Source organism: Tachyglossus aculeatus, chromosome 13, assembly GCF_015852505.1.
Source record: "Tachyglossus aculeatus isolate mTacAcu1 chromosome 13, mTacAcu1.pri, whole genome shotgun sequence".
Lineage (NCBI taxonomy): Eukaryota > Metazoa > Chordata > Mammalia > Monotremata > Tachyglossidae > Tachyglossus > Tachyglossus aculeatus.
In genome coordinates this window covers 17,953,973-17,969,208 of record NC_052078.1, presented here as the reverse complement: position 1 = coordinate 17,969,208, position 15,236 = coordinate 17,953,973, and the positions used below count along the sequence as shown (strand labels likewise).

General features: G+C 41.9%; 1 protein-coding gene across 2 annotated transcripts in view; it reads right to left on the bottom strand.

Moving 5' to 3' along the window:
• Positions 1-15,236, bottom strand: part of MPP7 (membrane palmitoylated protein 7) — a 248,633-nt gene that overhangs the window by 77,094 nt on the left and 156,303 nt on the right. For both annotated transcript variants that reach the window (XM_038755705.1, XM_038755706.1), the window contains exons 5-6: positions 11,700-11,777; positions 5,975-6,055 (exon numbers count right to left, since the gene is read on the bottom strand). In XM_038755705.1, coding sequence (XP_038611633.1) covers positions 5,975-6,055; positions 11,700-11,777 — 159 coding nt within the window. The remainder of the gene's footprint in view (positions 1-5,974; positions 6,056-11,699; positions 11,778-15,236) is intronic.

Below are 15,236 nucleotides of genomic sequence, written 5' to 3'. Positions count from 1 at the left end.
ATTGTAGGTTAAATGATTGGTCCAAACCAGAAAAGTTCACTTGGGAGGCGTCTGCAGAGATGGTATGCTCCACATGGAAGCTTGTCTCCCTGTCTTCCCAACCCTATGAGGGATAGTATGCCTTCTTTCTCCTTTTACTTCACGTTGTTTAGCTCTCCAGCTCCTGGAATGGCACTGGACAGCAGGAGTAAAGGCACGCAGGCCCTCGTTCTATAATGGTAAATAGCGATTAAGGCAGTTTTTAAAATGGGATTTTTAAATTGTGTTTTATATATCAGCTGTTTCTTTTTCAGAAATGTCTAAAAATACATCTGGGAGTAAGAATGTGCTCAGCATTAAGTGGAATAGCATGATTCATTTGTTCCACACCCAGATAAAATTCCTGTAGGGAACCAAATCCGTTTGCTCTAATGGGATGAGGCTGAGCAAAACCGAACTTCAGAAGAAACAGCTCGACTCTGCAGCAATCCCTGGAAAAATCTGGTTGACCCTGGGATTTCTGCAGGATTACCCTGCCTTCTCCAGTCTATGGCTGGAGACTGCAGGGCTAATCATATTGTTTGCTCAGACTCTGACATCCCCTGGCTGCCTGAAAGGGAGTCCTGCCCAGGATAGATTTTTCCCAACCTGACTGGGCCCCAGCTTTTCCAAAGTGAGCAAAGCCCTAGGTTCCCAGGACTGGAGCACTTATGCATATGTGAATATATCTGTAATTCTATTTATTTATATTGCTGCCTGTTTACTTGTACTGATGTCTGTCTCCTTCCCTCTAGACTATGAGCCCATCGTGGGCAGAGAATGTCTCTCCTTATTGCTGTACTGTACTTTCCCAAGCGCTTAGTACAGTGTTCTGCACATAGTAAGCACTCAGTAAATACGACTGAATGAATGAATGAATGAAGAGTTGGGTTGGGTTTGGTACTGCAAGTGGATTTAGATCTCACTTTTGAAGAGGCCCTGCCAGGGTCTGCTTCAGACAATTAGTAAAGGAAGCAGTATATGACAAAGACATTTGCACAACTCCATACCCTCCCAAGATAGAAGCTGCTTGAGGGCATTCCTAAAATAGCAGCCAAATCTAACCTTCTTGGTCACACCAAACTCTGAAATCCCAATAACCACAACCTCTTAACCTGCCTTCCCTCCCACGTCAACCACTTCAAATTCATTCTTACTTGCTCTCATCTGCCCTTTTCCACTTAGCCGCACTACTTTTCCCTCATCTACTCCTATGTCCATTGCACTCAATAATTATTCCAGACCTTTAACTCCCAACTGAAGTACCCAAGGTGCCTTTCCACCTCCCCTCTCTCATTCCTGATGACCTAATTACTTTGTTGATAAAAATCAAAACCATCATAGATGAATTCCTCAAAACCTCCTCAACACCACCTCAACTTCCTCCTACCAGCATACCCACTCTGTCATCTTTCTCAGGAGCTGCCCATGACCAAGGGATCCTCTCTCCTTTATTTTTCTCAGGAGCTGCCCATGGAAAAGGGATCCTCTCTCCTTCTGCCCAACACCAAGTAAGTGAAGTCTTTTAGACTGTGAGCCCACTTTTGGGTAGGGACTGTCTCTATATGTTGCTTGTACTTCCCAAGCGCTTAGTACAGTGCTCTGCACACAGTAAGCGCTCAATAAATACGATTGATGATGATGATGATGAAGCCCTCAGAAATAGAAACAGAGTTAAATCCTTGTATCACCTATAGGTTGTGGCAGTTTTTATTAAGGTGGCCCAGACTGGAGCAGTGAAGAGCTAAGGGGACCAAGGCCAGTCCTTCCTCATCAGTTCTTTTTATTGCTGCTTTTGATTTTCTTCGCTTATTTTCTGTTTTCTCCCTTTTCTTTCTTCCAATCTCCATCTTTGGATCGAAAACCCTTTCGTGAGCCATTGACCAAATCTCAATAAATGGCCACTTGTATTTCTTTCCAGAATTTAGTACAGTGCTTGGCATAAGAGGTTCTTGATGAAGACCATCACTGATTGACCTTAATATACCCTCAGAAAAAGTCCCTATTACGTAGTTATGAACATTTTCAAGCTAAAAGTTTTTAAAAAGCATCTTATCAAACTCAATTTTTCAGAAATGCTGATATTACTGGAACGATCACAGCAGACAAAGGTAGGGCATTCAAACTGGTTATCTGAGGAATACACTTTGCATTTTCTTTCATTTATAATAGTAAATTCATTGTATATTTTGAAAGAGTATATCAACTGTTACATGTCAAAAGACAACCTTGTCAGCACATTTCATTATTCAAATGCATAACTGAAGTTAGTATTAAATTGCTATGTTTTTTACTAAAAACAAGCACTGAATTATTAACATAAACACCTCATCAATCTTGATTTTTCACTCATCAGAAGAATGTACAGGTCATTTGAAACTTTACTATATTATTTTTGAAATATTAAAGTTGAAAAAAAATCTAAAGAGATATTTTTAAACATAATATCTATCAAGATAGAAATCTAGCAAGCTATGCAATTTTTGTCTAAATATGTATCAATGGGAATTCACCTACGAAACTGAGTGGAGTGTAAAAAGAAGAGGGTAAGCATTTTTAGGAGGCGTTTTCTTTATATATCAAGCTAAGTTTACAAAAAAAGACACTGAGTTGATTCATTAAAGGTCCTGTTACCACCTACTGCAATGAATAAATGCAAGCCTGATGTGTTTGATGAAAAGGCAGCTTGAACATTGCTATTTCCATATCTTGATTTAAGGACAATTAACTTGCCCTTGATGAAAAGACTAACAACTAAATACTAAGTATTCTAATGTACATCATTTTATTTTTATATAGAAACCATTTAGTATGGTAAAAAAAAAAGTGCATCACTGAATAATCGAGAAGACTTGTTATGCTTGCAAATAGAATTTAATTGCACTATTTGCTTCACAAAGCAAACTGCACCAGCAGAAGAAACAAAGTTTAAGTTGGCATTATGGAAAAATGATACATCCTCTCATTTCTCAGACAGAAATATCTTTAGCATGTCGCTGTTCCAGGCCTGTGCTGGTGGCAGCACAGAGAGAAATACCGCAGAGAGAAATACCTTTATACCCTAGTATAAAGCCTCTATATTTTAGTAAAAGATCATTTCATCTTTAAATCTATCTTTATACATTACTACAGGGATAGGGGGCTAAAAGAATAGGGTTGGGACTATAGAATTTGTCTTCTCAACTTTTGGTCAATGAACCTAAGAGAAAGCATACGCCATCAGTTTCCCTTTAACTAGAAGCTGATTGCTTTTATTAATAATAATAGTAATAATAACAATGGTATTTGTTAAGCGCTTACTGTGTTTACTCTATATTAGGCATTGGAGTAAATACAAGACAATTAGGTCCCACATGGATATCACAGCCCAAACAGGAGGGAGAACAGGTACTGAATCCTCCTTCTGCAGACAAGGAAACAGGCACAGAGAAGTGATCTGCCCAAGGTCACACGGGCAGACAAGTGGTGGAGCCATAGTTGGAATCATGTCCTCTGATTCCCAGGCCTGTGTTCTTTCCACTAGGCCACACTGCTTCTGCTTCCTTGGGAGCAGGGAACACGTCATCCAACTCTATTGACTGTACTCTTCCAAGCACTTAGTACAGTGCTCTGCACATGATAAGTACTCAATAAATAACCCTGATTGACTAATTCCACTATAGTGTGGGATTGGGTTCTTAAAGAATGTTTCTTAAGGGGCAGTCACACTAGAAAATTTAATCATAAGCATTCGCAGGTCTATTTCCTCTGATGTCAGGGGATATTCTCTCAATAGAGATGAGAGAGGTTGCTCAACAGCACTCGGTCCAAAACAGAAAACGAATACATGCTCTATGGCAGAATTGACTGTAAAATTAATTTTATAACAACTTGATATCAGACCCTTTAAAATCTCAGGATTACACACATTCACGTGACCAGAGGTTTTTTCAACTATATTTCCATCTATCGTCAATATGAGCATGAAAAGTTCTTAAACAAATAAACATTACTTCATGTCAAATGAATGAATAAATGATGAATGAATGAATGAAATGTCACCTGTCCACATGCTTTGTTTTGTTGTCTGTCTCCCGCTTCTAGACTGTGAGCCCGTTGTTGGGTAGGGACGTTGCCAGCTTGTACTTCCCAAGCGCTTAGTACAGTGCTCTGAACTCTTTAACCTGCACACAGTAAGCGCTCAATAAAAAAGAAAGAAAGAAAGAAAAAGAAAGAAGAAAAAGAAAGAAAGAAGAAAGAAAGAAGAAAAAGAAAGAAAGAAAGAAAGAGAGAGAGAGGAAGGAAGGAAGGAAGGAAGGAAGGAAGGAAGGAAGGAAGGAAGGAAGGAAGGAAGGAAGGAAGGAAGAAAGGAAGAAAGAAAGAAAGGGTGGTAATTCTAAACAGAAAGACTTGCTAAGGAACTAAATGAAAATTCAGGTGCATCCAAGTAAAAATAGCTTCCATTTTAGATGATAAAATTTCTACTTCTGGTTCTATCTTCTTGTGACCTAAATCAATATTTTAAAACTGTGAGCTGCTCTAGGCCACTTCAACAAAACAGCCATATCTCTCTCTCCCCTTCATAGGTTTACTTGAGATAATATAACAAGTGACAAACTAAACCACTACCTAGGGTCTCAGAACTATCATTATTACTTTTTTGGCGACTCAGAAAATAGTAGGGTGGTGACAGCTTGGGGCCTCCCTGAATGTGCCTCAAAAGGTGGCGTTCTTATATATGCTCCACTATAAAAGTGCTCTGGAAATGAAAAAGGAGTCCCTGGGCAAGGCTTAAAGACAGCAGAGCCTCCTGTCTGGAATTTGTGATATTCCTGGGTCCTATTTCGATGCCAAACTGGGCTCTAGAGGGATCCTTTCAGTCCACTCCAGATGTGGAATAGGGCTCAGGTGGGCAACGCAGCCGGTCAGAACTTCCAAAGAGCCAGGGAGGGCTGCTCTGCGGCCGTGAGCCCCATCATCATCATCATCATCATCAATCGTATTTATTGAGCGCTTACTGTGTGCAGAGCACTGTACTAAGCGCTTGGGAAGTACAAGTTGGCAACATATAGAGACAGTCCCTACCCAACAGTGGGCTCACAGTCTAAAAGACTCCCTACCCAGACTTCATGGCTGCAGCAAACCAGTTTCCGACCTCCAAGCAGCCTCGAGGATGGGTCCCCGGAGTCCAGACTGGGAGGTCAGAACATCCCGGCCGTATTGCCATCAAAAACATTCTAATTCGGGGGCATCTCTCTTTTTTCCCCCTTCAACCAGTCAGAACACCTGATCTGTCTGAAAAGCATGGATTTTCCCCATCTTGAATGGCTCATTTAGTAAACCCAAGCCTAGGGATTGGGATACACAGTACGGCCGATTGAGGGGGAGTGGTGATGGGGGTGACAGACAGCTGGGGATCTGGGGCTAGAGGTGGTAGGGGGGCTGGATGTAGACAGACGTGCTGCCACCAGCACAGGCCTGGAATAGCGACATGCTTTAAAGCCCACTGATATGGCAGAAAAAGAAAAAAAAATCATCCACTGCAAGCTACAAGAATTGCTAAGTAAGGCACAGGAACCACAGCTTGGTCACCCCTGGCCTAAAGGAAGAGCAGCCCATTGTTACGCAGATTGGAATAACACTCACCAGCCACGAGAAACCAATGAAAACAAAGACCCTGGTGGTCTCAGCATTTCTACACTTATATAAAAGGGGAAAAATTGTCCCTGAAGTCACGCTATTTTCTGCAGGACGCAGATTTTTTTTCTCCCTCAAAATCACACCAAAATTCAGAGGCATCCAAAAGTAATATATCAGTTCCCCGTTTCCTTGACAAATGTTCGGCTATTAACTCTTCTTCCTCGGAAAGTACCTGTGTCTGAAAAACGTTGCCTGAAGCAACAAGATCATCATAAGCTTCAGAAAGGGGGGAGGAGCACTTTTGTGTGTGTTTTTTGCAGGTGCAACATGTCCTCACCTTGAGGTTGGGTTTTGACAGGAGTTTCAGCAGCTCTCTGATCTCAGCCGTCAATGGCCTGCTCTGCAGCTCTTCAGCCAGCTGTGAGGGAGATTGAATTGACACAAAGTACATTAGCAAGAGCATTGTTTTATCCAGAGCTCAAGGTGACAACCGGGAGTCTATCTTGTTCAAGGTTGTGACTTTCCAGTGTGTTCACACAGAAGCCAGCATAAAGGAAAACAGACTATCATTCACTGCTCTTCTTTCCAGGATCTCAGAGGACTAGATTTAAGCCAGGCCTTTCGGCTCAGTTTAACTCAAGTAATCGTATCTGGCAACAGTGCGGCCAGATCACATTCTGATTTATTGCAATGAGGGCAAAGCCCAGCACTTCATTTAAGTGAATGGTCCTTTGCGTGCAGACAAAGGACTACTTGTAAAAACGACTGGATCAAGCCTCGACACTGTCTATAAAAAACAGCTTCTGAATGAGGTGGTGAAATCCACACGGCTTCCAAAAACCCACAGTAGCCGTGCTGTTTGGGGTTAGGGTAAAGAAGCGGAGTGCCCCTATAGTGCAGGCAGTCTGAGTCTTTTATGATGTTTACGCATACACGGTAAGTAGCTTGTTAAATATAACCAAGTTAAATATAATATGGCTTATGACAGGTCAACAGTTATTCAAGTACCCAAAAGGCAGAGAATGTATCCACCAAAATCAAGAATTTGTATTTGTCACTGCAACAGAAACCTACGATTTCGAGAAAGGAGAACCTGTAGTGTAATCCTGCTGATCTATTGCTAATAGTCTATCGGTTAAGTCATTTTCTCCTCAAGCTGAGACTAATTTGAATCGAGGCACTTTGCATCAGCAGAATGCCCAGTTAATCAACTTTAGCAACACCACACAAAAAGCTAGTCTAAAATTATACAATATAAAGTACATCAAATACAATATCATGAAGCCACTTATGCTATTTCAAGAATGCTGACTGCATGGCAAAAATGGGCATTTGCATCACATGCCTTCAACTACCCGAGAACCAACTGCTCCTGAAAAACTGTGTTTCTCCATTTAATAACATCTCAATATTGAGCCCAATTCTCCAAGGCCTACACCACTCAGTGGTAAATAGGGCACTTTGGGAAGGCCACTAACATTCACACCATGAGGAGGTGGAATTGCCCACTTTTCATTTTGAGCCCAGCATCTGAGGGCAGAGAACCGAGGGGGCAGGGCTCTGAATGGGGAAGGGAAGAGGGTGAGAAATACCTGAGAGGGGAGGGACAAGGGGAGGGAAATAAGGAAGGGGGAAAAGGGAAAAAAGAGGGGTAAAGGGAGAGAAAGACCATGGGCATTTGAATGTGTGCCTCTTACTTTTATTTCTGCACTCCCAGTTGGATAATCTGGGAGGGGTAAAGGGAGAGAAAGACCATGGGGCATTTGAATGTGTGCCTCTTTTATTTCTGCACTCCCAGTTGGATAATTTGGGAGGGGTAAAGGGAGAGAAAGACCATGGGGCATTTGAATGTGTGCCTCTTACTTTTATTTCTGCACTCCCAGTTGGATAATCTGGGAGGGGTAAAGGGAGAGAAAGACCATGGGGCATTTGAATGTGTGCCTCTTACTTTTATTTCTGCACTCCCAGTTGGATAATCTGGGAGGGGTAAAGGGAGAGAAAGACCATGGGGCATTTGAATGTGTGCCTCTTACTTTTATTTCTGCACTCCCAGTTGGATAATTTGGGGGCTGCATTCTCAAAAACCCTTCAGGAAGGAAAAACTGCACTGTAGTACTCACCCACTCTGAAGCCACTCATGCGTGTATACGTTAATTTCCCCTATAACATTGGCGTGCTGAATCCAAACAAGCACACAAAGTCACACAAACATTCCCTAATTTCCCAAGACCCTTAAGCCAAACACAGAGTGAAAATACAGCATGTTCTGATTGAACCGGGTGCCCAGTGTTCTGTACACAGGAGGCAGTCAGTCAATTAACCTATCCCTCCCTTCCTTGTTGTCTCATCCTTCTCCAACATGGGTATCACCTAATTTGCGCTGCTAGGTCCGTGGGGCCGGACAGACCAGGCTCTGGTCTGGTGGCCATGAGGATGAGCCATCCAGAGTTGCCACTGAGGCACGAAGAGATGGATTGCCAGTGGTGACTCTAGTTCAGCTGGTCCATCCTGAGCTGGCCTCAGGATTGCTCTTGCTTGCTGATGACAACAGCGGGTCGGTGGCACAGATGGCTCTTGCCAGAGGCTATTCTTTCTCTGCCCCTGCAGCCCAGGGAAGATGTACCAAGCGCTTAGTACAGTGCTCTGCACACAGTAAGCGCTCAATAAACACGACTGAATGAATGACCAGAGCTTCACAGTCTCCAGGGTCAGACTGGGCTCCATGCCCTGCTAGCAGAGGGCAAGAGGTGAATGGCGTCAACGGCCTACGGCTGCCTGCCTCATCCAAAACCTTCCTGGGGTAGAGCTAATGGCCTCGCTCCCACGATCATCATCGTCATCATCAATCGCATTTACTGAGCGCTTACTATGTGCAGAGCACTGTACTAAGCGCTTGGGAAGTACAAATTGGCAACACATAGAGACAGTCCCTACCCAACAGTGGGCTCACAGTCTAAAAGGGGGAGACAGAGAACAAAACCAAACATACCAACAAAATAAAATAAATAGGATAGATATGTACAAGTAAAATAAATAAATAAATAGAGTAATAAATATGTACAACCGTATATACATATATACAGGTGCTGTGGGGAAGGGAAGGAGGTAAGATGGGGGATGGAGAGGGGGACGAGGGAGAGAGGAAGGAGTGTGTCACGATGCCACACTCATGACAGCCATCGGATATCCATCTGTCACCCCACAAATTCCCATGGAGTTGAAGTGTATGCCAGGGCTTGGGAGCCAGAGGTCATGGGTTCGAATCCCAGCTCCGCCACTTGTCAGCTGTGTGACCTTGGGCAAGTCACTTAACTTCTCTGAGCCTCAGTTCTCTCATCTGTAAAATGGGGATTAAGACTGTGAGCCCTGCATGGGACAACCTGATCACCTTGTCTCCCCCCATCCCCAGTGCTTAGAACAGTGCTTTGCACATAGTAGGTGCTTAACAAATGCCATTATCATTATTATTATTATTATCAAACACTGCAGTAAATCACTGAATGATTACCCAGTGGTCTGAAAGACGCTATTCCCAAAGTGTGCAATTGTGGTTGCTGGGAGAACTGGGTTCAGTAATAGCAAAGTATGGCTGCATGACATTGTACTCAGACACGCCTAGAATACACCCTATACAAGACCCTTAAGATTTTACCTTACGCAAATGTGAAGAATGAGCTAGGGAAGGAGTGGTTCTCAGACTGTGCTGGTGGGCTGGAATACAAGTATAGTTTTCTACAGTACTCTGCACACAGTAAGTGCTCAATAAGTACCAGTGATGATGATGATGTGAACTATCAAAGACTTCTGGAGGAGGGCTTTAAACTTCAATTTAAAAGAGGGGAAACCAAGAGGTACGACTGACAGCAAAAGAGTTCGGGCCAAACTCAAAGGTTAGTTTAATCAAAGACTTTAGAGGCAGGAGAAGAAGGAACCAGCTAAAAGAAATGTATGACCAGATGCTCACCCCAGTCCCACAGTACTTAAGTATTCTTATACTCTAGTTCCTCTGTCCATAAATTATTTTAACGTCTGTCTCCTCCTGCATACTGTAAGTTCCTTGTGGGCAGGAATTGTGCTTTCCAATTCTGCTGTACTGTACTTTACCAAGTGCTTAGTACAGTGTTCTGCACACAGTAAGTACTCAACAAAATATCTCTGATTGATTGACTGTATTACAGGCTGGAGCCTGCAGCATAATAGGAGACGAGAGCAGCTAGAATAATAATAATAATAATAACGATGGCATTTATTAAGCGCTTTCTAAGCACTGTTCTAAGCGCTGGGGAGGTTACAAGGTGATCAGGTTGTCCCACGGGGGGCTCACGGTGCTAGAAAGAGCAAGCTGGGGAAGGGAAGAGGGAAGAGCGTGCAGAGGCGGCACTATTAGCCACAGAACCACGGATCTGGGCAGGACCCTCAAAGAGTCACCTGGTCCAGCTCCCTATCTCGAAGCAACAGCCCCAGGCATGAGAATGTGTGGATGTGATTAATCCACATAGCGATGGACAGTACGGGAGGCTGCAAGGAGCGGAGTGACGTAACTAGAGCGGTGGGCAAGGAGAGAATGCAATGTCCAGTATGTTCTGGAGTGCTGTCAAGGTAGGAAGATAGAAGTCTAGCAAGAAAAAGATAGCATTATTCCAAACACGAGATGTTCACGGCCTGGTCAAAGGATTTAGGGAAGGAGACAGAGAGAAGAATGTCTTTTATATCAATGAACACTGATAAACAAATTTTTCCAATAAGGTGACCATATGTTACAAACGCTTTCCCCATTCCCCTTTCCCTTCTACACGCAGCCTCGCTTCAGAGTTAGCAGCCCAAACCGGAACCCAAACTACGTCTGTGTCACCTAATACCTGACCATATCTGCATGACAGTTTGGCAGTTTCTTTCGACAATTAATCAAACAGCCTCATGTTTTACAGCGTTTACACCAACTATGGAATTTACTGCACAGGAAAATAACCTCTCAGCTTGGCCTTAAACAAAAATCCCAGCGTGTGATCACAAAGATGCCAAGTCCTCAAATTACACTGAAAGAAAAACAAAATCTTCCAAGAATCCCTAAGCATCGCTTATAAGTTTCAAAGACAGGCCTTTGGTTTCTGGGTCCTACTTCGCAGGTCTGATTCACTTACATATGAGCCTAAAATATTCCTTTGAGCACAAATTTCTTAGTATAAGGAGACAAAGATTTCTGCCTACATGGGTCCAATGTTTCAAATGAATTAAATCACATGTTGCCTTTGCACAAAAGACAGGAAGAAAAAAAATGAGATCACCAACTACTACAAACAGGCTGTTGGATTTTACCAAAACCACAGTTTATTAAACATTTCTCTATCCATCCTAGCTGAGCGTTATTCAGAGTTTATACAGGTGTGCACACAATTCATCTGAATCCTAGAATGAACAGCAAGGAATGGCAGGTCAGATTCTCCCCACAGCCCCCACCCTCCCCACCAATTCTCCAGCCTTTAAATAAAATTATAGTAACAGGAAATTAACTGCTCCATCAATGCCGACCACTTCGATAATTTATTTTTTAGTTATGAAGGTAATTTGGAAAGCGCTAATATTCATAAATCACCTCTGCGCTTTTATAACAGGTATTTTTTCGACAACCCTTTCTTTTTATGCATTTCATATGCCTCATGGCTGGAGTATTATCTGTCATTTTTCTTGTCCTGTCAGCAGCGTAGCTATTCCATTTATCTTTATTTTTCCAAAGCATTCCTCTTGTCTGTGACTTTTTCAAAAACACCGATAGTTGACAGCTTCTCCCCGTGTATGGATCCAACCTGTAATTTCTATTACATAGCTACCAGAAAGCGGAACAGGAGCCTATCTAGAGGCAGTGTTTTTGGAACAGGAATATGAATAAAAATCAGCGTTATATCAGCTACAAACTCAGTGATGACAGGGCCATTGGAAACATTTGCAGCTTCTTATGATTTCAGCTCAGGGATTACATTCATATGTTTGCACAATGAGGAGTTCTGCTTGCAGACAGCTTTTTGGGAGATTTGGTACCAGTGATCTCAGCAAGGGACACTTACATCATCTGCCAAGGCTGCGGCACCATGAAGCACGGGCACGGGATTCTGTTTCTCATAGTAATGCAGTTTTTCATGAATCTGGAAGACAGTTGCAGAGGAAGGTAAGTTGGCATCTAACAAGAGTCATAATAATTCAATTCTTTGCCACGGGTTTGAAAAGTCTCTCGAACCAAAGAAACATCCTTACAGAAACCTACGAGTGGCAAATGTGTATGTCCGTGTAATTCATCATCAGCTTCTGCTGAAGTGTTAAGAATATGAAATCAGATGGAAAAAATGTTCAGCACGTAGACCAACCCACAGAAAAACTAAACACTTGTGAATTTTTTGCTTCGTTTGAGACCCATATATCTTGCATATTGCTTCAAGTATCAATTACATTTTATACTGCTGCTGAAAACACCAAGCGAAAAGTGTTTCTATCCAGAATGGATAAGAAAAAAACACCCTGCAAATGATATTTGAAGTGAAATAAACTTCCACCAGCATCCTGATAGTTTCACGTGCATTTACAATTATTACTAAAATAATTTGCAAAGGGCAGAGAAGAGCAGCATAGTGCTTAACATTTCGGAAGCCGTATTTCTGCTAATTAAAATAGCTTGCATTTAAGTGTTTACAAATCAACTGTTCATTCAAATTTAAAAATGTGTTTCCAGAGTCATGAAACTACAACAAATTTCATTATTTCAACCAAACACAGGTTTCACCAAGTGAATATTTTAACTCTTCAATGCTAAATAAAACACACAAGAAAACTTGAAACCCAATTTTAGAGCTCAATGTTTAACATTTTAAAGTGTTAAAACTTCGAGACTGGATAACAGGGGTCGTATAATTGTGTGCTTAATCTATTCCACCAAAGAACCTAAAGCAACACACATTGGATATTTTGCTGAAGTCATTCAAAATACAATATTACACGTCTAGGTGGAACAAACTTTGAAAAATGTCTGGTCTGGGAAACGTCAGCACTTCTCTTTCATCTCTCGGCATTTTTCTTTCATCTGAGTGTTAGATATTGATTGTTGACCATTTGCTTCAAAAAGTATTTAGGTAACTTGGTCTCCTCTTGCTTATTAAATTACAAGAAATCCCAGGACACGTGAAACCATTTATACTTTGGTACCTGTTTTCAGACAGGTACCAAGTCTGATGCATGTTCAAAATTCTCGTTTAACTGGTCCCTGCCAATCATTCAAACATGTGGTCAACAAACTTAAGAGCCTGCAAACTAAATTCATCTGATGATGATTATTATTATTATTACAATGATGGCATTTTAATATTTACTATGTGCCAACCACTGTGCTAAACTCTGGACAGATACAAGATACTGATATAGGACTCAGACCCCATCCCACCTGCGGCTCAGAGGTATTTAACAGATAAGGAACTGAGGCACGGTGCAGTCAAGTGACTTTCTTTTTATGGTATTTTTGAAGCCCTAACTATGTGTCAGGCTATGTGTACTATGTGTACTAAGCGCTGGGGTAGATACGAGCTAATCAGATTAGACACAGCCCATGCCCCACATGGAGCTCACAGTTTTAATCTGCATTTTACAGATGAGGTAACAATCAATCAATCAATCGTATTTATTGAGTGCTTACTGTGTGCAGAGCACTGTACTAAGCGCTTGGGAAGTACAAGTTGGCAACATATAGAGACTGTCCCTACCCAATAGTGGGCTCACAGTCTAGAAGGGAAAGAGAAATTAAATGAGTTACTCAAGGTTACATAAAGACGTGGCGGAGTCAGGATTAGAACACTTCTAGACTGTGAGCCCACTGTTGGGTAGGGACCGTCTCTATATGTTGCCAACTTGTACTTCCCAAGCGCTTAGTACAGTGCTGTGCACACAGTAAGCGCTCAATAAATATTACTGAATGAATGAATGAATGAACACAGGTCCTTCTGACTTTCCAGCCCATACTCCAACCACTAGACCACACTGATTCACTAACTACATGAGCCATTTGGACAGCATAAAGATATACAGAAAATATCTGGATAAGTTTTTTAACACAAAATACACAGCACTGTATTTTGTATTTGTTTACTATGTTTGGGCTATGATCAGAAGTGAACTATGCAAGTGGTAAAATCAGGTGAGAGAATATTTTGCAATTATATATTTAAAATAAACAAGGAACTAAATGAGTGCTACATTCATTTTGTTTAAAGAAGCATCCTCTAAGGCTATAATTCACTAGATGTCATCAAATTTGTTATTTCCAAAATTGCTCGTTAATTTTGTGTGTGTAGGGGGGGAAGGAGTTTCTTTTTCTGGTTTGTTTTTGAGCTCCTCCTCACTGGCCTTCACCAGTGCCTCTGCTTGCTTCTGGTTCTCAAGCACACTCCATATTTTTTCTCTCCACACTTTTTCTCCTACCATTTCAAAATCCAGTCCCATAGCCAAGATTCCATGATCACAAAAAAATGACAGCCCTACTTTTGCTATTTATTTCTTCTCTGAGCTGTCCTTTCAAGAACTGGTTGGAAAGCACAATTAGACAAAATTTCCAAATTGTAGGACTTCTATAAAGATTGATGAGCCCTTGATATTTTTTCCATAATACATGTTTCATATCAATAAGCTTAACCCAAACATTAAAGATGAACCAATTTCTAACAAGTGGCTCTATCTTCCCCAGACAGTCGGACTTCCAAATACACTTCCCACTTGAAATATATTTTTTGACACGACTCGGCAAGAGGCGGTGTCCAACTAAGCAGGGATTATATTAGGATATTCGAATAACGTCTAGAATGCTGTAACACTAGCCCTACCTCAGACGACCGCCCTGAGGAGCCTGATGTTGCCATGTCTAATTACTGGGAACAATTTCAGGTTTTTCAGCTGGGGAGAGGGAATTTCAGGAACCCCAATTTAAAGTGTCTGTAGGCTGGTAAGGCAGGAGCAGCAGACTGGCCGTGAGAGGGGAGCGGTGAAGGACTGTCAGCAGTACCTAATCTTCTCATATTGTGAACTGCCGAAGGGCAGGGGAACGTGTGTTTGCATTCTCCCAAATACTAGAGTTCTGAACACACAGAAGGTGCTCTGTGAAAATCAATTTATCAACTAATTGATCCCCAGATAGTGGGAATTACAGCCAAATTTGAAGGCATGTACCCCCCAGACAAATTTCACTTGACCACTTCTAGCTCTAGGGTTTACCACGCTGAATTAAGTGCAGGAAAGTATTTGTTTTAAGTCCTTCTGGTGAAAAACTTAGAAAATCCTTAGGCCCACTATGCAAAATGTGGAAGCTAATTCCCAACCTGGTCTTGGTTTTGCCCCATGAAGGCATGGTTTGTGTGTTCTCTGTCTGATTTCCACAAGTTAAACGAGGCTCAAGCCTTCATTAGGCTCAGTTTCCTATGGGAAGACGTTTGGGGGTTTAGCAGATCAGTATATGACACCAAAATGTGGCAAAGGAAGCACTGATGCAAGGGCTAGGCAACTCCTGTAAACAATCCTGGACACTCTGGAGGGGATACCTGCAGTTTGTTGAATATTCACTCTAAAAGTCA